Source organism: Etheostoma spectabile, chromosome 7 (genome assembly GCF_008692095.1).
Source record: "Etheostoma spectabile isolate EspeVRDwgs_2016 chromosome 7, UIUC_Espe_1.0, whole genome shotgun sequence".
NCBI lineage: Eukaryota > Metazoa > Chordata > Actinopteri > Perciformes > Percidae > Etheostoma > Etheostoma spectabile.
Window position 1 is genome coordinate 28,804,028 of NC_045739.1, and position 27,039 is coordinate 28,831,066.

General features: G+C 42.6%; 1 protein-coding gene across 1 annotated transcript in view; it reads left to right on the plus strand.

Annotated features, from left to right (window-relative positions):
- nol4la (nucleolar protein 4-like a) overlaps positions 1-25,149 on the plus strand; it is a 28,331-nt gene extending 3,182 nt beyond the window's left edge. The window contains exons 2-11 of the mRNA XM_032520048.1: positions 6,228-6,383; positions 8,903-9,014; positions 10,869-10,978; positions 14,286-14,427; positions 15,067-15,359; positions 15,513-15,698; positions 16,171-16,359; positions 16,467-16,583; positions 16,732-16,924; positions 19,926-25,149. Of these exons, the coding sequence (XP_032375939.1) occupies positions 6,228-6,383; positions 8,903-9,014; positions 10,869-10,978; positions 14,286-14,427; positions 15,067-15,359; positions 15,513-15,698; positions 16,171-16,359; positions 16,467-16,583; positions 16,732-16,924; positions 19,926-20,134 (1,707 nt within the window). The 3' untranslated portion in view covers positions 20,135-25,149. The remainder of the gene's footprint in view (positions 1-6,227; positions 6,384-8,902; positions 9,015-10,868; positions 10,979-14,285; positions 14,428-15,066; positions 15,360-15,512; positions 15,699-16,170; positions 16,360-16,466; positions 16,584-16,731; positions 16,925-19,925) is intronic.
- Positions 25,150-27,039: the final 1,890 nt, after the last annotated feature.

The following is a 27,039-nucleotide window of genomic DNA, read 5'->3' on the forward strand; positions in this document are numbered from 1 at the left end:
TGTCTCTGGAGCTCCAGCATTGGAAGCCCCGCTGCAGCTGCTCCCAGGGTGTGCCAAGTTTCTGTATGGGGGCAGGCATGGGGCTAAATGACGGGAGGCTGGGTGGGGGTAGGGATGACGGTGGCTGATGTGCAGACAGAGAAGGTCTCTTCTATGTGTCAGTGAAGCACACAAGGCTGCTTAGTGTGTGACGGGACAGAAAGGCAGGGCACAGTAACACACGCTCAGTGTAGATGCCTTCTTTTCAAGCCAGGGCGCAGAATTATGGTCTGTGTTTTCTGTCCATCACTGATCTCCCGGCTCGTGCCGTCTCGGCTTCTTTCTGCACCATTCAGTGCTCAAAGAATCCAGTAGCCCTCAGTGTGGAGACGCAACCTCGTTTAGCTCTCATTATGTCTTCATTAGAGGACAGTACAGGGGAGGAGGGGAACAGGACCAGAAACAGACACAGAGATGCACCACAGAATTGCACACTATCTGAGCACATATACTTAGACTTGGGGGGGGGGGAGTCAGAGGGCAGGGGGTTCAAAAGAAACGCTTAAACGCCTCGTGCATTTTGCTTTCCGGCAGACTTGAGCATTGTACGGAAAATGTTGAAGTACCGCGAGCTGTTGCTTTTTGTTGCCATGCCAACTGAAATCTGTAAATATTCTGTTCGTCTCTCATAACTAGGTTTTGGTGGACATGCACGCACGCACACACAAACACGCACACACACACGCACGCACACGCGCACACACACACACACACACACACACACACACACACACACACACACACACACGTATGAATGTAACTTCTGAAACACTTCACATGATGTTCAGAAGTTAAAGTTGAACGGTGCTTTGTAGAGGAACTGTCACAAACTGTGAATCCGCTTGTGTAAACCTTTGTATGTTAACTGGTGTGATTAGTTTAAAACTATTATTTACAATATAGCACAAATAATAATAATAATAATAATAAATAGGCCAAGTGTCCCAAAGCTGAATCGATTAACAGTCGATCAGCAGAAAATGTATTGGCAACCAGGGCTGAATCTAACAAGTTATTCGTCGTTATTTTTTTCAAATGTATCTATAAAATGTCAGAAAAACATGTCCATCAGTTTCTAAAATATCAATGTGATGCTTGAAATGTATTTTTTTGTTTGACCAACAGTCCAAAGCCCAAAGACATTTCAATATACCTACCTGCTTCAGAAGACAAAAGATAACAGGAAATGTTTTAAGAAGCTGAGTAATTTGCCATTTTTGTATGAAGAAAATGACTCAAAACAATCAATTGTCCGTCAAAATAGTTGCAGACAGTTTTCTTTCAATCTACTTATCAACAATAATGATAATTTCCGCCATTTCTTCAAGCAAAACTAACATTTATTAGTTACAGCTTCCTCAAATGTGAGGATTTGCTGCTTTTCTTTGCCATATGTGATAGTAAACTGAATAACTTTGGGTTTTGAGCAGAAATATAAGGATTTTGCAGACGTCACCCTGGGCCTCGAGATGTTACAAGGAACATTTATCCCTATATTCGGAGATTTTTTATCAACAAAAGGATTCATCGATTAATGGAGAAAGTAATTGGCCTTAAAGTGACAGGATGACATGAAACGGGGTTGCCAGAGAAAGAGGTTTCCTGAATAGAGGATTTGATAAAGCTATCAATTAACAAAACAAAGGTTAGTCTCGGGACGTCCTCTCCTGGTGTAGAAATTAGAAACCACTATTCCTAATCTGTGTCTTGAAAAAAAAGGGGGTCCTAAATGTTTGTGCTTCACCGTCAGACGAGACGAGGAACATCATCATTATTATTATCTGATTAATTAGTCCACATTTCCCCTGAGAGCTCCTCTTTTGTGGAAGGGCCACAGAGTCAAAAGAATACTGCCCTATTATTCCACAGCATTTGCATTTATGCTATTTTTGCATAGAGAATGTCTTGTGCTTTTGTCCCGTGGGTTTTTTTTTGTTTCATCCCTCTCTGGAAGCTTATTAGGGGGCAACATATGGGCTCACACTCGTGGGTTTCTATGGCAAATGCCCCAAACCAGAACCGCCATACGTGTAGATGTGTCAACCACGGATGGAAGCAGAATTTACCTGTGCAGATGTAGTGGGGATTGACTTTTGAACTCAAAGGGGTGGAAATCTGTCAATTTGAGGCTGGAGAACACTTCTTTGTTAGTCACTTCATGAAGAAAGGAGTTTATTTCCGTGTGTGTTCAGACGTTGTGTTACCGTGACGTAGGCTACCGTAAACGGTCGATGAAATACTGCACGTAGGCCTATGTGGTAGTTTTTGTGTGTGTGCTCGTACAAAGAGGGGGTCGCTGATCGCATGCTCTGTTTTTCCTCCCTTCAGCACCCTCTCTGTTGCCATGGAGAGACCGTTCTTTGCTTTCCCATAGGAGGAGAAATTAACACCATTTTTAACTGGCCCGGGGGCCTCCCCCCCCCCCCTGTGTGGGAGATAGTCTGAGTTCTGCCACACATGCACACACGCACACGCGCACACACACACACACACGCACACACGCACACACACAGAGTCTTTAAGACGGCAATAATCTTCCTACCACAGTGCTACTGTCATTTTTAATACCTTTGCAAGGCCAACACGAACTGGGACAGTTTGATAATAGCCTGGTAAAGGGACTCGGTGATGATGTGTGTGTGCCAGTCATTTCCATACCATTTTGAGTCAGTTGACTGGAACGTCAACAGTGCCAGTCGACCGGGGATGGCGGGACTTGTCTGTTTCTCTGGCTCGCCGGGATACTGGGGATGTCACACACTCTATCAAATCATGTTCATCATGGGAGCAGCCGGGAGGGAAACAGACACACACATGAATGTGGACGTCGGACACAAGGGGTAGAGCACCTGAAGACATTGCTTCAGGAATTGGGAGGAGAGAGGGGGATGATGGTGAAAAGAAAAGAAAAGAAATAGAAGGGGACGGGGTTTTGTAAAAAAAAAACATTTAAGGGCACTGTGGAGGTAATAGTCTTGCACACAGACACACACACACACACACACACACACACACACACACACACCACACACACACACCACACACACACACACACACACCTCAGTTGGGCTTCGAACACACATCCCCCCCCCCCCCATAGGGTGTTTACTGGACCATCTCCAGCAAAAAAAAACACCACGTTGATAGCCAGTTGATGGATTTACAGAGGAGGAGAGATGGGGCTTTAAAGATGACCTGTTGTCACATCTGCAGTGAGGTAATCTGAATCATAGTGTTGACACAGCCATCTTTACTCCCTACTTGCTGGACACACACACACACACACACACACACACACACACACACACACACACACACACCACACACACACACACAAACATAGAAAGCACTTGACACAACTTATTGTGCAACCACCTTACAAGATAGAGCAAAAACACCCTCTTTGTGTTTGTGTTGTCAGACTTTAAAAGTTAAAGCTCCTCTTAAGCATTGGAGATTTTTTTGCTTCCGTTCACCGTGGAGCTAATTTCTCGTGCGGCGCATCATTTCTTTCTTGCCTTTGTGACCCAGCTGCTTCCCGTGAACCTCCCCCCCTCCTCCTCCTCCGTCTCCATCACCTCCTCCTCCTGACCTGCCTGTGTGCAGGACTGCTCCTCTTTCGCCCCCCCCCTGTTATGGTGTGTGTGTGTGTGTGTGTGTGTGTGTGTGTGTGTGTGTGTGTGTGTGAGAGAGACTGCCAGCGGGGGTGGGGGCAGCCGACTCAACCCCTCCAGTCTCCTAGCAACAGAGCGGTTTGGTGCGGGACGGGGAGAGAGAGAGAGAGAGAGAGAGAGAGTAGGGGATGGGGGCTGGTTGTACAGTGACTGGGGAAAGCAAAGTCCTACGGGATTAGAAAGATAGTGAGAAGGAGAAGGAGGGCGAGGAGTTTTGCAGTGTTGTTGGCGATTAAGGATCCCGACATGCCTCCTTTGCTCTTTCAAAACGGCACGATGCTCTGATGAGACCAAATATCCACAGCGCTGTTCAACAGCTGTTCTCCTCTGAGACGCTTCAGCTACAAGCTCTGCCCACCAGACATGTGCTGCAGTTAAACACACACGGCGCTCACGAATACACACACACTCAGAGCACGTCATGTTCAGAGGTGAATGTTTAACTCCCTGTCGACTTCTGTTTGGAAACTAAAGAGCTTTTCGTTGCAGAGGAGCACGAGAAGGCCTTCAGGTAGCAGGGTGGCTAGGGAAAGGAGTGAAGACTTGCTTTCAAGATCTTCGGGTACCTTCAACATCTGGCTCCAAAAGTAGAGCTAGAAAGAAAATGGCCAATTATTTTACTAATGGGTTAACATTGGGTCATTTGAAGATGTCACCCTGGGCTAAATTTAGAATATTGCGATAGTCACTTTATGGACCAAACAGATAGGCCTAAATAAATCATATTCAACCAAATTTTCTGGCTCCAACTTCTCAAGAAGTTGCTGCTTTTCTTTGTCACTATTGATTATCTTTGGGCTTTTGGACGTTGAAGACATCAAGTTTTTCAGGATTTCTTGGGGGGTTTTGATTAACGACGGTTGGTTATCCAACAAAAAAGCACTGGAAACATTGGTTTAAGATTCAGACAACTGGTGGTTTGTAATAGGTTGTAGCCTATGTGTGTGTCTTTGGGAGGAATTCCAGGTCGGAGAACACATTCCCAGCAGAATATCCAGTGTTTGTTGGGGTAGAATTCAGTGGAGGATACAGCAGCGGTGTGGGTGCACTGCACACCCTACAGTTGTATGAGATTATCTAAATCCAGCGTGAATGGACCTGACACCATTGTCCCAAGCAGCAGCAGCAGCAGCAGCAGCAGCAGCAGCAGCAGCAGCAGCGGCGGCGGTGCTGGTGGTGATGTCACCGGGGGAATGATGGTGATACCTCCAAGTGCGATAGATTACAGCTGTGATGATGAGCTGGAGGATCGCTATTATTTCATTTATTATCATTACATTGAGCTCATGCTGACAGGGGGGAGAGTGGCTAGAAAGAGAGAGGGAAAGAGGGAGAGAGGGCCGGATTAAAACAAACCCGCACTGTGAGCTGGTTTTAGTTGCCATGGCAACGATCGTTACCTCGCACTTGGGAGAGCAGGAGAATGAAGAGGAGGAGGGGGGAAGAAAGAAAGAAGGAAAGAAAGAAAGAAAGAAAGAAAGAAAGAAAGAAAGAAATTAAGATGGGACGGAAAGATAGGGGATGAAGACATTGAGACAGGAGAGAGGACGCATTAGGAAATGAAATGTCAGATCCCAGGAACTGTGCAGAAATGTCAAGGAGAGGAGGGGGACAAAAGTGTGATTCCTCAATGCCAGGGGGACAACTTTTTGAACTTCGGAACCTCCTCAAGAAAAGATCACTCCCCACCTAGAACCCAATCGCCACAAAATGTCAAAGCTTGTTTCACATCTGCAGGAAAAAAGGTGGACTCATGAAGAAAAAGAAAAAAAACTAATTAAGTGCCCCAAATTATTTTTTGTTCCCATTTTAGGCTTGCTGGAGACTTAAAAAGAAAAAAAAAAAAAAAAAACATCAGCAGGTAGCAGATGTATTATAATAAGATCTGATGGAAAATGCAAAGTGTTTTGACTGTGAGGAAGGTGGGAATGAGGGTATGAGAGAGTTATTTGGAAGAAAAGATGGAGGCAGAAAGGAGAGAGAGGAAAGTCCCATGTGGTGCTGCGGATGGAGAGCGTTGTCCTGGCGATCCCACTTCTATGGCGTGTCACATGACCCTTTGCCCAGCACACCTGCCCGAGAGAATCAGTGGCAGTTTCTATGGCGACAGGGTCAGCAGTACAGGAGGCAGGATGGCTGCCAGAAGTGGTGGGGGGGGGGGGGGGGGGGGGGGTGTTGGTCTTGTACAGTGTCGATGATTGTGTTATTTTTAAACATTGCAGAGATGAGGTGATGGCTGCCGGCCCAGCTGGGCCCAGACTTCTCCACCAGAGAGACTTTTAAAGACTGAATGACTGCTGGACAAAACAAGGCTGGTTGATTTCAGCGCTGCTTATGACACCTTGTAGGCTACAGTGTGTCTGATCTCTTGACCCATGTCTCACATGCATTAAAGATTAAACATATACATGGATGCAGGAAGCTCTATTTGCAGCTGTAACAGATGATACATGTCATCTCTATAAGCCTGAGGTGGGACATTAAACTAAACTCCAGTCTCTGTCTGTGTTTCAGTGTTCAGATGGGAATTCGGCCCAAGACAACTCCTCCCTGAAGCGTGTAGCTGTGGTCGAAGACTTCTTTGACATCATCTATGCCATGCATGTGGAGATGGGTGCCGACCCCGGACGAGCACCCAAACATGCAGGCCAAAAGAAGACCTACAAAGCGGTGGGTAAATCCAACCAGGTACCTGTAGGGTGCAACTAACCCTGCTAGCACTGCTCACAAAAGAAGGAAGGAAGGAAGGAAGAAGGTTGTCATTATCACACTCTGAATTTCTGCAGTGAATTAAAAATACTCAGATATATTGCTAATGTTGGCAAACAAAATGTATTTAAAAATGATAGAAAATAAAATGATGTAATACTTAAATGATTGTTTATCGTAGTTGGCTGTGGTTTTGCTAATGCTAACAATGCACCAACAGCGGCTCTTCGCTAATAGGAGTAGCTCTAACGTTAGCATGCTGCTCCCAGGCACAAATGTGCTTCCCAGGATGGCAAAGTAATGTCCCGCCCTACTCTGCCTTACTCAGCCTCTGATTTGCTTACCCTAGTATTCTTACACTAACCCTAACCAATCTCGCTCCTCGTGCCTAAACCTAACCAATCCAACCAACAAGGCAATGAGTGCTAGCCAATCAGAAGCAGAGTTGGCGGCTCATGCCTTTGCCATCCCAGGGCACGCCCATTTGCCTCCTGGGCCTGCATTTAGTAATTAAGGATTTCACTTTCTGAGCTCTGTTGTGTCATCTTCTGACTGAGTTTGTGTTTTCTTTGTATTAACTTTTTGGAACCAGGCCAACATTATTGTAAGTGTAACGTTACTTAGACTGGCCGCTGACGGAGAAAAAGCAGGCAGGCAAGAATGAGAACAAGTTAGCGGCACATAAGCATTAAATGTGGAACCCATGCAACTTCTAGGGAAGACACGCCCTTCAATAGGATTCACACACTACTATTGGCCAGGCGTCCATGCTAACGCAAGATAATGTAGTTTGTTCAGGTCCTATCCCCTGACCAATCAGCTATCCTAACCTTAACCACTCGAGGTCAATGCCTAACCCCAACCAATCGAGCTGCTTCGTAGGGCGGGACTTGCCTAGAAGATACGAGTGATCCATAATAACGCGTCACATAGTGCCACCAGTGCCCCCTGGGTTATACATTTTATTTAGTGGCCAGAGAACCTGATATGGAGAGGGCAGAAAAAAAGTAGAAGTTTGTGAGGGCCAGTATGCAAAAAAAAGTCACAGTACACCAAACACTGAAATGTGCCCACTTTGAGCACTGCATAGGCACACTGGTGCTCTGAACTAAATGCTAACATCAGCATGATGCCATCCTCATGGTAACAATCAGCATTCTGATAGATAGGCTTATCTTCTTCACCACCTTTGCTTAGGGGGGTAGCATGATAACTAGCTAGCTAATTGGCAAAGGGGTACATCTGAGGATGATGGAAATGTTAGTTTTGTAAGTATTTCCTAAAGGTTTTAATAAATTCAAACTTTTACCTGATGTTGGCGCTACATGAAAGGTTGAGGGATTGCCAGTGTATTCTGAGGGAAACATGAAAGTGGGTACCAAATTTAATGATTTGGATGTTTGCCTTACAAAGACCTTGCATGAATCCAAACCTTTTTGGAAACGTTCAAATTACTGCATGCAGACAAAATCTCCTTTTCCTTTGTGTGAAAAGTGTCTCACAGCCGGAGTGAGTCCCAATAGGATTTTTTATTTGAAAGAAATGGGCCCCTCATGTATAATGTTTAGCACCAGGAGTCACCAAGTGACCACCTTAACCAGAAAAACAAAGTATTTCTGGGGCTCAATGCGTTTTTGTTGTGTCCCATTATGGATGTATGGACGCAAACCGAGTTGTAGTCTGGGGTTGGGTGTCCTAACAGAACGAGGGGCTTTATATACTGCTCTAGTGCAGTGTTGTTGGGGGTAGCAGGACTCTGGTACCCCCCACCCCTCAGGATTGGAAAAAAATAATCATAGAGCCACTTCCTCCTGCCCTGTAGAGAGGTCCTGTCACGTCTCATAGAGTGTACCCTTTTGAGGAGGCAGCATCACTGGGGCAGGGCATAATATGGAACTGTCACTGTGGCCTTCTGGGAGGTGCACGCTCCTCTGGGTGGCCTTTCCCTCTCAGCTGCCTTAGGGGGCCATGAGGGGTGGGGGGCAAAGGGGATGGGGGAGCTGTGGCAGTGGTGATGGTGGGCGGTGGGGGTGGGCACCCTGCTGCCTCTCCATGGTCACGTGAAGGTCGCATTTTACAGGGAAACGCCAGCGGGGGTGAGGAGGGTAGGGTGGCGCTGCATCGGAGACAAACAGAGAAGGAAGGCTGAGCATGAGAAAGAGATGCTGATGTGAGTCAACTGCACCTGAGAGAGCAGGAAGAGAAAGATGACAAACACCACTTGTGTTTTAGATTATCATTGCAGAAATACACAGTTGGAATTAGGTCATCCAAAGGCACGAGAGATTGCCTAGAGGGAGGATTCCTCCTCATGCCACATCCAGATGACACATAATCACTGACCCCTAAGTTTCACACATGCACCCGACAAAAAATAAAAAAAATACCTGCACACACAATTTGAGTTCACAGCCTGAGCCATAACTGCTGGCCTTTCTGTTGTCGTAACCCAGCCTCCTCTGCTCACTCCCCCGGCACAGATAGCAGAGACCTACGCCTTCCTGCCTAGAGAGGCGGTGACTCGGTTCCTAATGAGCTGTGGAGAGTGTCAGAAGAGGATGCACATCAACCCCAGCACTGCCGAGTTCAAAGGTAACGACACACATCCGACCTGTGGAGGGCCTGTAATTCTGGAGACATCATTAACTGATAGGCTATTATTTTAGATCAACCTTTAAGAGTAGATAATGCTCCCATCCTTTGACATACTGACATGGACAAGGGTTAATTACTATGTTGCAATGCATGTTGGGATGGTGTAGATCAATCCATCTTCTATCTACTACAACAGCCAGACGTTATTGTTGTAGGGTTTTCTGCAATCCTTTCATCATAAGATAAAAACGTTTTTTTATTTGGTTTATCAAGGGGAGTTCTCAGTTGTCCTATCAGACATGGATGTCATTGGTACTCGGAAGAGTTTTGATATTGAAACATCATTAATAAAACATACTGTGTGTGTGTGTGTGTGTGTGTATACATACACACCTACATACATACATACAGTACATACATACATACAGTACATACATACAGTACATGCATACATACATACATACATACAAACAGTACATACATACATACATACATACATACATACAGGACATACATACACATACATACCGTATATATTCACATACATACTTATACATACATACATACATACATACATGCATGTATGTATACATGTATACATACATACATACATACATACACATCATACATATACACATATACATACGTGCATTTATACATATGTATATAAATATATATTACAGATATATAAATATATATACACATATATACAGTTTATACATATAGTTAGTAAAGTTTATTTGTATAGCACCTTTCACAGATAAAAAGATTGCTTCACAATAAAATCTGATACAAAACAACAAATTAAAATACAAGAACATTTAACTACAAAATAGAAAACACAACAAACAACCATAAAATAACCTTGACTAATTAAAAGCCTGCTTGAACAGCAGTCTTATATATATAAATATATATATATATATATATATATATATATATATATATATATATATATATATATATATATAATACTCAGGAGGATCACATCTCTGGGATTGTAAGTGATCACAGGGTCCCTCTAGTGGCCACTGTGGCGACTGCTGCACTTTGAGTTCAGATATTACATCTAGCAGAGGCTACTGCTCGGATTTCAACCTTTTGCAGTATATTTGTAGGTATTATAGAGCAGAGGTCTTCCAACTGTAGGGAGGGTCTGATGGACAGGTGCATGCCCATGCTCTAAACCCCAACAGGAAGTTAGTTCTTGCAGTATGGCCTGCTGATTTGGCCCGCAATTCTGAAGCGGCACCCCTTCCATAGAGTCAAAGCTCAGTCAAGTTCTGAGACATTAAACACTTATATCAGAAACAGTGTGACTTGCTCTTTCTGAGTATATCATTTTCTCAAGGAAACATCAATAAATTTCAGAAATCATAGAAGAAAAGACGGTCCTTATTACTCCAGAACTTGCATGAGAATTGTCAACATCAGAGTAATCCAGTAATAGTTGTGTGTATATCCATGAATACATATCAAATAGGAACTGCTATTAGCTAATTTGGCATGCTTGTAATTTTGCCTATTAAAACTATGGGTGTGATTTTTAGCTTAATCTGAAAAGTAACTAAAGTAGTGACTCAAAAGTACAGTATTTCTCTCTGAGTCATGGCGGAGTAGAAGTATCAAGTACCTTAAAATGGAAATACTCAAGCAAAGTACCACACAATTGTACTTAAAGGCAATACTTGAGCGAATGTCCTCAGTAATGTACCAGCAGTCAAAAGTCTGGCAGATCTACCAAAAGATTAGTTTTAACTTCTATCTACCTCTATATTTTATAGACATTTAACCATCATTATGCATAACTGTTGTGTATAATTTTTCTTGTTTTTTTGCTTCCTTTGTCAGAAAATGACAGACCCACCTCACTGGTCCCAGACCTCATTGATTATAACATGCCTCTCACTGCCACCTACCTGAAACAAATGAAACTGCAGTGCATGACTGCCACTGAAAGGGTAAGTGCTCATTTCCTCCAAGTGGACTGTGAATATTTGAAAAAGCATAGGCACGGATACGAGGTGTCCTGATGGATGAATTAGAAAATCAACCACTATTAAACATCTCCTTCTCACTATAATTGCATTTGTATTGACTGCATAAACCTTTTTTTTTGTCTCATTGAGGCTGTGGGTCAGAATTAAGATTAAGATTAAGATTAAGATTAAGATTAAGATTCCTTTATTAGTCCCACAAGGGGAAATTACAATTTACACTCTGTTGTTATTACACACTTTACACACAGGCCTGGATTACACACCCATGCTCAGTACCTATACATGCACTAAATGGAGGGATCTCAGGGTGGGGTGGGTGGGGGGGGGTGGGGCTTTTGCCCAGGAAATGGCCCCCCGAAGCGGTTGGGGTTCGGTGCCCTGGGGGTTCGGTGCCTTGCTCGTCCTTTCTCTTAACTTTCCACTCAATATTAAAAGATTCCGAGCAGTCCTCCTGCTGGGAGGAGGAGCTCAGCGTGAAATGAGGATTAGCAAATCTTCTGCACAGTGTGACGTCACGCGTGAGACCACTCCCACGTGGGGCTGTGACAGAAACACTCAGAAACCACCGCCACTAAAGTGCAAGGAGCGCTACTTGATGATGATGATGATAATGTAGAACCTCACTCGCGCATAATTAGGATTATCCGGAACAATGACCCAGACTGGGATTTGTGGGTGAGTACAAATTAACAACTGCTGAGTGTCGGTCACATCTGCGTGCAGACTGAGAATGAACAGGGACAATGATTTAATAATGAAGCATCACAGAGGGTTATTTCATGTGTTGTAGGAGACTTGTAGTGATTCGTTCCATATCCGCGCCGCTTTAGAGAACGCTTCAAAGCAGCAGTTGGTTCAGAATGCAGTCGGTTTGTTCTGTTGACAAAAGCAGATCAGCAGAGAGTGTGTGAGTGTGTGTCTGTCTGCGTCCAACTGTTTGCATGTTGTTCTGCAGAACTTTGGTAATTGTTGCAGTACAACCTGCTTTCCTCTTTGGCATGTGGTAAAGAAACAAACCAGAGCCCGGCCGATAGCGATACAAATTTGGTTATTTAAAAATCTGATATGCCAATATATTGGCCGAATGTACAGTATATTTAAAAATTTATTTTTTTTTAAATCCAGGAATATGTTACAAAACATAAACAGATTTCCCCAACATTTTTTAGTAGTTTTTATGTTTTCACTAAAATAATATGACAATAATTTGTTTTGTTGTCACAACAGAACAGAGGAACATCAAAATATATTAAAGTTCTGATAAATAAAATGTATAAAAAATACAAACTTAAGATATGAAACTTAAATTCCTTTGAACAAAAACACATAAAAAAAAAATCAGAGTTGCCAACGGGGACGTTGCAGAGCGCCCTCTGGTGGACAAACGGCAACGCTCCTAACATGGTTGACAGTCCGTTTTTATTTTTAAATATTCATTTATCAGATTCATTTATTTCATTATAATTGAATATTTTTTTTTTTTTAATCGGCCATTATTAATGCCGATGCCGATAGATAGGGAAATGGCTAATATCGGCCCACCAATTCGTCGGTCGGGCTCTAAATCAAACTACCTACAGGTATGTAAAACATGCCTTAAATTAGTTTTTTTCTTCCTTTTCAACCCAAAATTCTGATTATATTTACATACACATAGTATGAATATATGTAAGTTCGTATATTCCGAAAGAATTCCTCTAAAATCCGCATAATACCAAAATATCCCATGTCTTAATCGGAAAATACTATATTTGGAAAAACGCCCTTTCAGAATGTCCAACCGGAATACGCTGTTTACGTAACCTGTATCCAATTCAGAATATTGTCGTATTCTGAATAATAGTGGAATACTGGTGTGCATGTTGCACCTAAGTAAGGCCCTTTGGATTGGATACAGGCCTAAAATTCACTCTGCTACTAATGATTGCTGGTTCTTAATCCAAAAGGTGTAAAAAATGCCAATTAACATTTCCCAAACCCAAAGGGACAGCTCCAGATTGCTTGGTTTGTCAAAAACCCCAAAGTGCTTGCCCCCTTGCGGGATTAATAAAGTATACATTAAAAAAAAGAGCAGCAAATCCTCATAATTGAGAAGTTGGAGCCACTGAACAAGTTTGGACCTAAACAGGTAATAGAATATCAAAATAATAAGTTTTTTTGTTATTGACTAATCGTTTCAAGAAAAATGTTCCATCCCCTTCTGAAGATATATCGTAGGTTTATGATTGTTGTCTTAACCGATGGGACGATGTGTATTCTAATAACGTCTGAAGTGCTTCAACTTCATTCTTTCTAAAACTCTATTGGGTCTTATTTTTAAATCCCCACAATATGAATTTTCTACATAGCCATTAATGATACATTTCCAACTACTTAGAAACGGTGTAACTAGAGATTTTCTCCCTCTCATGTCTCTCTCCCTCTTTGATGCTACACTGCTCACTTGGTGCCTAATGGACCTGTCACTGAGCATTTTGGTCCTCTTCAAACCCCTTACAGAGGGATGGACGCACGTCCCCAGGAGTTTCGCCCTATTTGTTGGCTCGTGTGGCGGGAATGAGATGACGGGATGATATTTCCGATCTGTTCGTAGTTTTGCTCCCGTTTCTGCCAGCTGAGAGACGAGAAGTCGCCATTCATGTTAGCAGTAAAGTGGCCCGGGTGGCTCTGAAATGCGGCTGTTAGCGCATTATATAACGTAGCATGGAGCCACAGCTCAGGGCAGCCTTTGAATAGTTTGGGAGATTATTCTGTTCTCCTTTGCTAATCCTTACCCTCATGATTTACTCATATATATATTATACTATTATAATTATATGTGTGACAATATAACAAGCATCTTTAGGGCTATACGTGACAGAGTTAAAAAATAGCTGACCTCCAAGAAAAAAAATATTTAACAGTCTACTGCCAGATTTCAGCATGTTTTATTAAGAGCTAAATTAAGAAAACACTTCATAAACCTAATCCAATGTAAACAAAAAAAAAGAAAAGAAAAAAGCAATCTTAAAGTTCAGCTGAAGCTAATATGAGACTTTGTTGTTATCCCTGTGGCATAGCTCCAAAATGAATTACTGTCAGGAAGCACAAAGAGGGAATTTCATGCTAAAAACACTAACTTCTCTTCTTCTCCCCCGCTTTCTCTCTACGGTGCAAATGGGACACTTGAAGATCTTTCTCCTGACACTCAGCAGCCCCCCCCCCCCCCCCTCTGCACATCCAGGTTTCTCTTTCCCCGTCTCACAGTCTCTTCCTTGTCTCCCGTCAGGATGACAGTTCGATGAGCAGCGAGGACATGAACGGCGTTGAGCCTACATGGGTGGCAGCTGAGCCGCCCCCCCTGCCTGAGCCCAGTCCACCTAATGGAGAGAGGGTCAGCAACCCAACAGCCATCGTTAAAGAAGAGGACTGTAAGACATACTGTTTATTTTTCTTTTTTTGTTTTTAGATGTATTTACCTAATTTAAAGGCGTATTGATCACTGTACATGAGAATGGTACAGATTGGTGTTACACAGGAAACAGCTTGCCTCGTTCTTAGTGGACTAATCCAAATAAATCCACTCTTACAGGGGGGTGGGACACCACCGCAGCCCCCAATCCATGCACCCCTCTCTCTCTCAGGGTATAGGGTTTAGAGAAGTAGGACAAAGGCTGATAGTAACCTTCACAGATTAGGCAGCACTATAGAAAATACAGGGATTCTGGAAATAGGGCAAGTCAATGGCACGGAGAATTACTCTGCTCTTGTGAACATAGGTGACACATGTAGAAATCATCACAGTGAAATCAGCACACGGCCACACGACTGGGTTAAAGAGCACTAATTTGCGCACACCACTTCTACCCAAAATTGTATGTATCTTGACAGTTGACCCCAATACCCACTTCCGTAACAGTTTCAGAAAGCACAACATGAGGTGGGAAGTCCGATTTCCCCCTTTCGTCATCCACCCTGTGGTTACCCTGGGAGAAATAGCGTATGTAGTAAACAAAGCCACATCAATGCAAAGTGATGACAATCTCTTCTGTTCCTTCCCCTTCTGCCAGATGACGACTCCTCAGAGAGCGGCAGTGCCAACGGGTTGCCGGCCCTGACCTCCCCGGAGGTGCTGGCTGTGGGTGGGAACCCCCCAGATGGTGGGGCCCCTTACGGGGAGGTGACAGAGAACGGGCTGAGCGCTCCACTGGACTTTAGCACCACCTCACCCTCGTCCTCCTCAGAGGATCAGCAGCCGGTCAATCTGAGCGACAGACTGCTGCAGGCGGGCAGCTCGCCACCAAACTCTTACCCCGCGGACCCCAACAGGAAGTACCCCACCAGAACAGAGTACACCAACAAGGTGAGAATACACACTCGATAACTTCAAATACATTGCACTTTATCCTTCTCATGTGGTACCAACTTTCTCTTTCTCTATGAGCGGTTAAGAACAGCTCTTGTGTTGGTATGATCTATGATAATAGTGTTTCTGTGTGTATCTCTGTGTTTTTAGTCTCCTCCTTACAGTTCAGGAAGCTATGACTCGGTAAAAACTGAACTGAGCATGAGCGCAGAGGACTTGACCTCTGGTCGGGCACAGATCATTGACGACGACGATGACGATCACGACGACCACGATGACAGCGACAAGATCAATGACGCCGAGGGCATGGACCCTGAGAGACTCAAAGCCTTCAATGTAAGTAACTCGTCTAACTGGTAATATAATAAAGTTATAACAGAGAGAATAGTATTGCTGGATATCAGCCAGAGTAGATATTGTACTCCGAAATATTAAAGAATTCCCATGTCTACATTTAATATAGGCAAGTACACAATGCTCACATCCTTATATATGCATTTATGAAAACAAACACAGTAAAGTTGCAAAAAAATGCATCCATGAGTGAGTAGGCAAACACTAGAAAAATTGTCCTGAATATCTGCAATGGTTTCCATCGCTCCGGTTTTCATCACCTCCCCCTCTCTCTTTATCCTCCGTTCTTCCACTCTACCTCTGATGCTCCCCCATCCCCTGCCTTCCCTCTTCCTCTCTTTTGTTTTCGACTCTCACACCCCTCGCTCTCCCTCTCTATCCGGCTCCCCCACTCCATTTTTCTGCTCTACATCCCTTCTCTCTCCCTCCCCCCCCCCCTCTCTGCCTCTGTCAGATGTTTGTGCGTCTGTTCGTTGATGAAAATCTGGACCGCATGGTGCCCATCTCCAAACAGCCCAAGGAGAAGATCCAGGCCATCATCGAGTCCTGTAGCCGCCAGTTCCCAGAGTTCCAGGAGCGCTCCCGCAAGCGCATCCGCACCTACCTCAAATCCTGCCGTCGCATGAAAAAGGGCGGTTTTGAGGTACAAAGTGCCCCCAGCTAAAATATAATCTGTATCCATTCAGCATCTCAATACATCTAGTGCATCGCATTCCTAATATGCGACAAATGTGCAACCCCTCCTGGCAGATACGACCAACGCCTCCTCACCTCACCTCTGCCATGGCTGAGAACATCCTCGCTGCCGCCTGTGAGAACGAAACCCGAAACGCTGCCAAGAGGATGCGCCTTGATGTCTACCAAGCGGTAAATGTCTTGGCAGTTGGTGTTTTCTGAATTTGCCCGGCATGGATTTGGGATTGTGCTAGGATGGCTATACATCATTAACGCTGAACTGCACAACAGAAACTGCAATATTCTCCCAAAAAAACTGACAACATGTCATTTCTCACAGGATGAACCTGCCTCTGTTGACAAGACCAACTCGAAGGACCCGGCCTCTGTGGCCCCGTCCGGGTTCACCATCTCCAGCGCAGCTTTTGCCCAAGACCAGCTCTACACCAACGGAGGCCTCAACTACAACCTGCGGGGGGGATACGGGACAGTCGGCAGCAACCAGCAGAACTCTGGTGCTGCACAAACCAACGGTGAGGAGCTTTTATCAAACAAATCATTAGGCTTGACAAAGGATTTTCAAAAGGACATTCAACACACTGCTCCTGTAATTAAAGGGCTGCTTCAAAAACTTACTATGTTTTCTCATAATTATCCACCTTAATACGGGTTCCCATCTTGGTACAATTACGGTGAATAGAAATGAAATTGGTGGATTATCCAAAGTACCAGGGACGTTAAAAAGATGTTGCTGAATAATTTTTGCTATGCAGCTGTTGATGCTTTAGTGTTGTCAGTATGTTGGCTGGTCTGGTCCAGACTGAAATGTTAGAGCAACTATTGGATGTGTTGCCGTAGGTCAAATTGTTTTCAGTGAAATATCTCAACATCTACCAGATGGATTGCTACTAAATCTTGTACAGACATTCGAAGTTCCCAGATGATGTATCGTACAGACTTTAGTGATCCTTTAACTATTCCTATAGCGCCATCATGGGGTCAAAGTTTTTATTTATCCAATAATCCTTTGGTTTATGACCAAATGCCTGACACACTAATGTCATTCCCACCAGCCCTGCCAGGACTGTGTTTTTAGTTCTAATTGGCAAGAGGTAGCATGTTAAATTCCTTAAACTAAGATGGTGGACATGGTAAACATTACATGTTAAAACATCAACCTGTTTATGCTCCACGCAGAGCTTTCACCGTAGCCAATGCAAGTGGCCTAAAGTTTGTACTTGTGCGCAGGGGCGTTGTATAAGGGGCGAAAGTTAGGACAAACCCAAGGGCCCATGACCAGCAGGGGCCCCCAAAAAGGGGTCCCAATTTGATTTTTTGTCATAGGGTCCAAACTTCCTGGTGGCGCCCTTGCTTGCGCGTTGGTGTGCAGGGTCAATAGCAGGGCCGGTATGTGTGTGCGTGGGGAGTGTGTGGTAGAGCGAATGAGAGAGTGACGGTTATTAGCTTCGGAAGGAGTACAGTCTCTAGAGACATAGTGAGAGAAACAAAAGAGACAAAGTGTCTCCCCTAAGTTTTGTGACCACGGTGGGAAATGTGTAGCCGGAAAAGTTAACCCTCTCCTTGACTTCATGTTGTTCATTGAGAAGGTGAACCCTGAAATGAGTCGGGGGAAATGCAACGCCGCCAAGCCACGGCCGAGCAATGTGCGTTACATTTTTTGCAGACTAATCTCATGAAATGGCGTATGTATGTGTATAAATGCCAAATTGTATGCCATTATTGGCGTGTTATCAAGATGCATAGTCGTGTTTATCAACACCGTTTGGGCTCCATTGACTTGCATTACCTTGCAATTGCATGTGAATTACGCCATAGCGAATAATATTAAAGGGCGAAAATCCCAAAACTCAACCGTTGCTTTATTCTTTTACTGAAGCCAACCCTGTTTTTCTTTTCCTAAACCCAACATTAGCATTTTTCCAGCAATAACACACGGAGACAGCACTCCAAGCTATATACAGCGGACGTAAACATACATACATACACAAAAAAATGGACCTGCTTAACCAAGTTGGTTCACGGCTGGCTACAAGTTAGCATCAAACACAACAAAGGCTGTCAGGTGAATGGCGTTTTGAGCTAACGTTAGCAATCAAACAACCATAGATAGCTACAACGTTTCTGAAATGATTCCCATAATTTTTAATTTTTAATGTTTGTAATGAGAAAAGTTTATTATTTCATGGATTTCACAAATTTCAGTATGACACGTTATGCTGTGAACTTTTTAAATCTGAGCATGCCCGACTCAAATCTGCACTTGACTCAGATCAGGGAGAGACAATCCTACCTGGTTTCTTGGCATAGAGCCACCCTACAAAGCAGCCTGATTGGTTGAGGTTAGCTCTGACCTTGAGTAGTGAAGATCAGATAGCTGATTGGTCAGTGGATAGGACCTGAACCAATCGGGTTCCGTCGCCTTGTACGAGCATGAACACCTGGCCAATCATAGTGCGCGAATGCTATTGAAGGGCGGGCCTTGTCTAGAACTGCTGTGGGTCCAACCATAAATCGGCCTGCTTAAAATTAATATTAATTTTCTTTTATTTGCAGATAGTTTTTAGTTATCTCGTAGCACTTTATCACTCACATTACTCATTTTAAATGTTCACAAGACCAGAACAAAGTTCAAACGAAGAAGAAGAAATAGAACTTTACATCCAAATCCATTGGGATACACACCGTAATTCCTACAGTGTTAGACTTCTAAACAACCTACATGTTACATGTTTCTCTAATGGGTTTTTTCTTCTGTTCACAGTCATGTAGTTAAACAAGAGGTAGCCTACATGAAGTTCAAGCTAGCAAAGAAAAATAAAAATACATTCACCCGAGAATAATCATCAAAACAGATCCTATTGCTCCGTAATCTTCTAGTTAAACCATAGAATCTGTCTTAATTCACTTTAACATCAACCTTCAAGAAATGAACCAATTTTTTCGTGCATCATTCTTTTTTCCCTTCTCTGTTTTCCTTGGTTCTTTTTCCCTTTTGACCCCTAGCTGGATATTGTCAACCACTTACAGGCCTTTAGCGCCTTCTAATGGTTATCTTGAAAACAAAAATATTAACCCTGCAATTTACATTTGACTGTTTTCTGTCTGATAAATGCAGGTCTATGTGGTTTCCCAGAGTACGTCGCTTTAGATATTAATCCTAATGTGGGTGAACTGAGCTTTTAAGATTAAAAATAAAAAATCTGCATTGCTCAATCAATAAAAAAATCGGTGTCGTTTACTGGAATTTCCTTTTCTTCAAGAGAACAGGCTCTCGATGCTTCTCTTAAATCTCTTGAGTATTTTTCTGCTAGTACCAAGGTAAATAGTCTTTATGTTGTTTGAAAAATGAATACATAGATTCCTCAGGTTAAAGATGCTTCCAGGGCCTTGCTTCATTACCCCAGGTGTTTATCCAGTATTGTAGATAGATAGATAGATAGATACTTTATTAATCCCGAAGGACATTTTAGAATGTTGTATGTTTTCCTTAAAGCATCATGGTTGTGTCTGCAGGCCCCACAGATCTGAGTATGAAGGCGATCGCCCCGTCCTCCAGCTCCAACAGTCACGGTCAGGGAGGCGGCGGCGGTGGAGCTTCGGCTCAGCTCAGCCCTCCGGAGGTCACGGCGGTGAGGCAGCTGATCGCAGGATACCGGGAGTCCGCTGCCTTCCTGCTGCGCTCCGCGGACGAGCTGGAAAACCTGATCCTGCAGCAGAACTGAGTCCAAGCCAAACCTCCCTCCTAGCCTGTCCATCCCTGTCACCCTCGTCAATCACATCGGGGCCAGACTTTCACGCAAAGACACAAATGTCCATGAGTGATAGGCCTACTGCAGTGCACTGTGGGTAATGTAGGTACGGTACCTTTACTCATTCCCACGTGTGTTTATGTATGTACGGACAGGCCAGAACATATCGCAGGCTGAAAACATGTTTCTTTATGCATTTGGTTCACTTTGACCTTAGTGCCCTGTTATCTGTAGCCGTTCATCCCATTCAGTTCATCTTACCACTTCAACCTCCATTCGTCTCAGGAAGCGATGATCTATGTGGAAGAATTATCTGCATTGGTGCACAGGGGAAGAACCAGAACCTTAAACTAGCTGTGACCATAATGCCACATTGGCTCGTTTATGCAGATGTTTGGGCAAATTAGTAGTTAAATAGCAGTGAATAACTGGTTTCTATTTTAACTCAAGTGTAAACCATGCTGTACAGTGGCATCTTTTGATCTGATCGTTTAAATGACAACTCTCCAAATTCACTTCTGTCTCTGGAAAAAATTTGTAGTATTGCTTTCTGAAAGTCTGCAGATGAATCGCTGCTAAATCCACTGACTTGTCGACTTACAGCTAGTAAATGTAGAGAAGGGAAAAACGGGACAGTGGTGGACGGTTTTCATCTGAAAAGTTTGACAGATCCGTCAAAACAATACCTCGGCCCCGCTCTGTTTGAGGGGGTTGCCAGATTCTTAGGCATGTGGTTACGAAAAAGACAAAGACTCATTACCCAACGTGACTTTATTTTCGGTTATTTTATTATGAATAATTCATATATTTCTCATTACTTAAAAAGAAAGGAAGCTTTTAAGAAGCCTGGGTATGCAAAATGTGGTCAAAGACACCTGTCAGGGAAACAAAAGGAGATTAATATATTGTTTAGACTCTTGGTTTATAACCAGTGCTACTGGAAAAGAGGAAAAAAAAGGTGCAATATTGACGATAATCAGTAAGGGTGTGCTTAATGAAATGACTCTGTCAGACTTGCTGAAGCCTTTTAAGGCAAAACGGTGGAGTACGTTACCACAATCTCCTCCCGCTGTAACTGTCAAGTTGCAAAAAAAAGTAAAGAAAAAAAAGATAAGAAAATACTGAAATGATATCCCATGCAGCATTGTAGCCAATTTCAATGTTGTTGTTTTTTTGTGAATACTGATCTTTATCGATAACCTCGTAACTGAGGCACTTTCGTGTATTGGGATCAGTCATTAGTAGTGACAAGGAAATGGGACCTGGCAGAAAAATGAGACTTAATGTTGCAAGTCTTATTTATTTAATTTGACTTTCAAGTGATTTTTTGGGGTCGTTTTGTAAAGAATTGTCCCGTGAGGTTTTGTTTCCAAGTTAAAAAGGAGCACATTGAGCTCCCATGCATCGGTGTAACCCTAACATCCACACGGCTTTACTGGATGTAGTGTGAGTGTGTGTGGGCCGTCCGTCTGCTCTGACCTCAGCTGTGTCAAATTCTCTCTCACATCTCCATCATGTCTGAAAACACACTGTCTGAAAAGAAGCAAGAGACAATCTTTGAAAAAGATGTAATTGCATCACAGTTTACTCTCCCAGCTGTCTGCTATGGTGTGTGTCTGTGTGTGTGTGTGGTGTGTGTGTGTGTGTGTGTGTGTGTGGTCTGAGGGCACACAAGAGTACTCAAAGCAAATCTAGAGCACAGTCTCACTCACAACAGACACTTTTAATGGTGAGTCACTTGGCACAAAAAACATGTTGTGTGTGTGTGTGTGTGTGTGGTGTGTGTGTGTGTGTGTGTTTTGTATTCCCTTTTTTTTGGTTGGTGTAAGTGTTGGTATTGACAGTATGTTAATTTTCTGTTTGTGTATAAGTGGAGTGACCCAGTTTGTACGACATCAATCTGTGAAGATATAATTCAGAGGCTGAAACATTCCAAACAAGGACAATGACTCTTCAAGCAGCCTGAAAGTGGCTCGCACCTTATTGATTAGTCAAAGTTTAAAGAGATATATTTCTGTACTTATCACGAATCTTATCATTTTATCACAAATCAGTCTATTTCTCACCACCACCACCAGGCCGGTCTAGATTTACATGCTAAATTTGACTTTTTTTTATTTAATTCCCATGTCAGGATTGGGCTGCATTCCATTTACGTTTAAATAATGGTTTCTATTGCAAGTTTGGAAGCACTTTATAGCTCAGGATTAAGGTAACATAACACAGTGATTTGAGTTTGTCTTTACCTCATTTGGAATATCAGTTTCAGTTCAAACAAGAAGAACTGATCGTGACAAAGGACACAAGCAGCGCTCAATCTGCTTTGTTGATGATTAAGATAAAAAAAAGAGCAAATGGCTTCTTTTTGAAAACCTTTTTAGAGCTCAGCGTGAACTCCTCGGTGGTCCATATGAGAGGTGTTTTATAACATAGGCTTAGAAAAGCAGGACTTATTGTGAAAATTCTGTCTTGAATAAGTCTAACAAATGGAACCAGGATAAATCTGTTTCATAAAGCTGGTTTGGACTTAATGTGAACAGTCAAAGTCAAGTCGGGTTTATTTCACACCTGAATCTGCAGCTCCCCAATGCTTTCTGGAGCTTTATAGTGAGTTTCAGCTCATCGTTGAGCTGTCTGGCTGCAGATTGGTTTACTCTCAATACTCTCATAAAAGTCGTTTTCAGTGAAAAATCTCTAAAAACCCACTATGCACGACCTGCATGATGACAGACACAGTGATAGTGGAGCATTTAGCAGCGAAAGAGCCTGACATTTCCGTCTGGAGTTGGTGGAGACCAAAACAGAGCTAAAAGAAGAGGTAATATTGGACTTACATTCATGAGGTGAACAGAAAAACAACTCATGATGAATGTTATAAAGTTGCTTCATAACGCGTCTGGATATGTAAGTAGACTGGTTGTTAACAACACAAATAGATTACATGTGTTCCCAACTTGTTTCTCTGCCACCAAGTGGTAAAAACAAACAGTGTTTGCAGGTTCAAGTTATCTGTTAGATTAGGTATCTTGAGATCAGGTTTTAATTGCACAACTAAGTGCATTCCATGTCAGTATGTGACCTAAATTTGTTGTTTGAGTCCATTAGACTCCCAACGATTCAGTCTGGCAGATTCATTGTGATACTGATACTGAAGCCTGAGCTGAAGCTAAGCCTGACTTAAGTCAGGCTTCTCCAACCTCCTTTATGAAACAGAATTTCCCGACTGACTGGAACCGGTACTGTTGGTTTGATGAAACACCCCTCTGGGCTCAAACAGACGCAATCGTAGATGTACGGGGGACCTGAGTCCTCACATGTCTTCCTCGTCTCCTCCAACCTTGTGGCCATAGCAGATCCTCACACTTCACGTCCAACTCCGTGACGTCATGCTGTCCCATCCTCACAACCAAACATCAGCTTGCAGGTGTGTAAACTGTCTTAAGTCTACGCTGAGCAACATTTGTGTGGAGTTACTGTGATCAACGACAACCAACCGGTTGTCATGTTGTTGTTTCTAATAATGCCCAATGGATTTTCTCTTTGTATTGACTGGAAAATGTAATCTATTGGTGTTGATTAAAAATGCCCTGGTAGCTTGTGGATTGCTAAAGTGGTCAGATAAATGTACTGTATAGCTGTACAAAGAGTGATAAAAAGATGTTTGAAACCTTTTTATTTTCTGTGGGTACAGCACTGTTTAAAAAAAAAAAAAATCAAAGTGGTTTTAGCCCTTGCTTGTTTTAACTTATCATTTGGTGGTGGTCTGTATTTCTTCTATTGTTATTTATATTATTTCAATTGTTGCCTCTCCTGCACTAATACAAGACTGTAGCTCTGTGCAGGAGGTTGTACTGTAAACCTTTGTGAAGCTTTGTATCCCCCCCCCCCACTCTGGTTTTGGACTCAGTGAAAGTGTGATGTTTACATGTACAGTTTTTCAGAATACTTTTGCGTTTTATTCAGGCTATATTATCTTTTCCTCACCTATACTCCGAAATCTGTGTACATTTGCCCAGATATTTTTTCCCTTTTTGTTGTTTCATTGCATCAAAGTGCAGACGTGACCCTCTTTGACTACTCGGTCACTCGGTCATGAAGTGTGCCGTGACAGCTGGTTGTGGTCGACTCGGTGTTGTGGTGGCTTCCAGCATTTAAAAAAAAAAAAAAAAAGTAAATCATAAGTAAAAGGGAGCTTCACAACTTCTCAAAGTGGACCAGCAAAGATGTATTAAGGATCAACTTTAATCAACTGTCTATAAAAACTATTGTGGCCTAAATGGAGATTGGTGGGGGTGTAGGTACATTTATTATACGATCCTACATTAAGTGCTCAGAATCTTTTAATATTCCGGCCGTACTGTCGGGTAAAACTCCTTGTCCTTAACCTGACTGGTACCCTGAAGGGACACTTTGACCTGTTGTTATATCTCCTCGGTAACATAAAAGCCATTCCCCTCTCCTGGCCTTTTTAAGGGGAACCCATAAACCTCAGGAAATACTGAATCTCCAAGTTTAGTTTATATCCACTCATTTCTTCTGAAATGATTTAAATCTCTTAATGAAAACCATTAACATTTATATGAGATGTCTATTGTTTTGTACATTTATCATTGTGATTTAAAAGTGGAGCTTTTTTCCAGTACCTGTGACTTAATATTTTGATTTTTTTCTTTTTCTTCTCCGGAGTGTTTATAGGTATGGATATTTATTATTATATGTGAAACAAAAAGACAAAAGGAAAAAGGTTGAACCTGTTTCATTTGTATGTTTCATGCAAAACTGTCCAGGTGAGATTCTCTCTGCCTCTTACATATCACTGATGAGGGACCTGTGTTTGTTTGGAAATAGCGCTTTTTCAGTGTTGCATCAACGCTATGAAAAAAAACAAAAAAACACCAGTGGTTTACCAACAGCAGAGCTGCAAGGCTTTCCTCTTCGCCTGGGATGTCAGTAACTGAATAAAATAGTGCGATGAGCTATCTAACTGAGGCCTTGCTTCCTTTCTTTTATTTCTGTGTCAGTGTCAAATCAAAAAGAAAAGTCAAGTCAATTTGGAATTTTGCCTCAATGGGGCTTTATAATCTGTACACAGACCCTCCAAATAAACTCTTTGACGTGGAAAAATGGAGGAAACCTCAGGAAGAGCAGGTGAGGAAGGATACGTCTCCCAGGTAGGACAGATGTGCAGCAGATGTGGTGTGTGGGTGTGTTGACTGCGGGTCAAATTTGCCCCGTTTTTTAAAAGTTTCCACATCAGAAACTTGGGAATATTTCATCCAAATTGTCAGAATATCACATAAATGGTCCATATAACGCTTCTTGAAAGTTAAAAGAGGGATCAGTGCACTACTTTATTGAACTTTGGGTGTTTTATTTCCCCCAAAAATGATATAATTTCATACAAATGAGGTTTCTTGACCATGAATTTGAAATAGAAAATACGGTAAAACCAGTGGTGATATATATTGGTGTTAGTGATGTATACGGTAGTTTTACAAAAATAAAGACAATGTGAAAAAAATGTCAGGTTTTGACCTGGGAGGACAACACAAGGGTAAAAGTAGAGGTTCAACCACCGCAGTCTTAAAGCTAGTGGGAAAAATGGCAGTCGAAAGAGACAAGTTGACAACATTCAGCAGTTTAGGTTTAGAAATTAACATCAGCTTAGACAAAGTTTCACGAGAGACTCAAAATGTGTAAGGACAGATCTATTTAAAAAAAAATAAAAAATAAATATCATGAGCCACGAAGCACAAGCTGCTAAAAGTTGGGGTTATTTTTGGGTACGTTTGACCACAGTGTCAAAGACGATTGTTAGAATTGGGTTTATTATGACTGATTTAGCAAAAACGGTAATCTGCTTTGGCAGTGGACAGAGCATGCTTGTAATTTATAGTCATTAACCGCCAGTTTTTATTTATACCATATCTCCAATTCCTTGCAGGCCCTCATCAATAACTCACAGAATAGACCTCTTGACGGTTTAGTTTTTTGGTAGTAAGCCATGCAACTGAATCCAGAAGACAGGAAAGTCACTGGTCCTGGTTTCAGACATGTAAACCAATCACATCTAGGCCATGTTGAAAATTCGAAACATATGGTCTGAAATAAGAACATGAGGGGCTTTTTTTTTTTTTAGGGCTGCAGCTTTTATTAGTAGAGCTGCCAGTAGATTAGGTGTGTAGTAATTGGAACAACAGGCTTTATCTTACTGGATCTTTATAGTGGCAAAAACTTTCAGCAAGTGAAGTTATTTGTCCATGAGAGGGCAGCAGAAAGCAGTAGGAGACAATGATATGTAAAATGTCCCATCAATCCACACTCAATGCCCCAAAATAAAGCAAAAACAAGAGTTTAGATTTCTTTGCAAATTTATTAAAACAGACAAAACTGAAATATCCCTGACATTCAACTATGCTGACACCAGCAATGCCCCTGTTGGGAAGGCATTGCAGAGGAGATAAGCAGTGCCTGGTTCCCTCACCCTAACCCACAAAAACTTAACCCTCATGTTGTCCTCAGGTCAAATTAGACCCATTTTCAATTTTTTGTCAAAAAATGGGCCTTCGAAGTACGTGCTGGAAATGTCAATTTTAAAAATATGAGATATCTTTGGAAAAAACATGAAAAAAAGCACCCACAACATTGAAAGTGACAAAAATGTCAGAAAAAAAGTGAATTAATGTTTCATGGTTAACGGGAAGACAACTCAAGGGTTAAGCAGGCTTCAGCTGAGGAGACACTGCTGTCTGGCCTCTGGTTGTTGTCCTGGAACTTTCTCCACACGGGATCTCTGGAGCTCAGTTAGCGTGACCATCAGGATCCTTGTCACCTCTCTAACCAGGACCATCCTTCCCAGATTGCTCACTTCTAAAGAA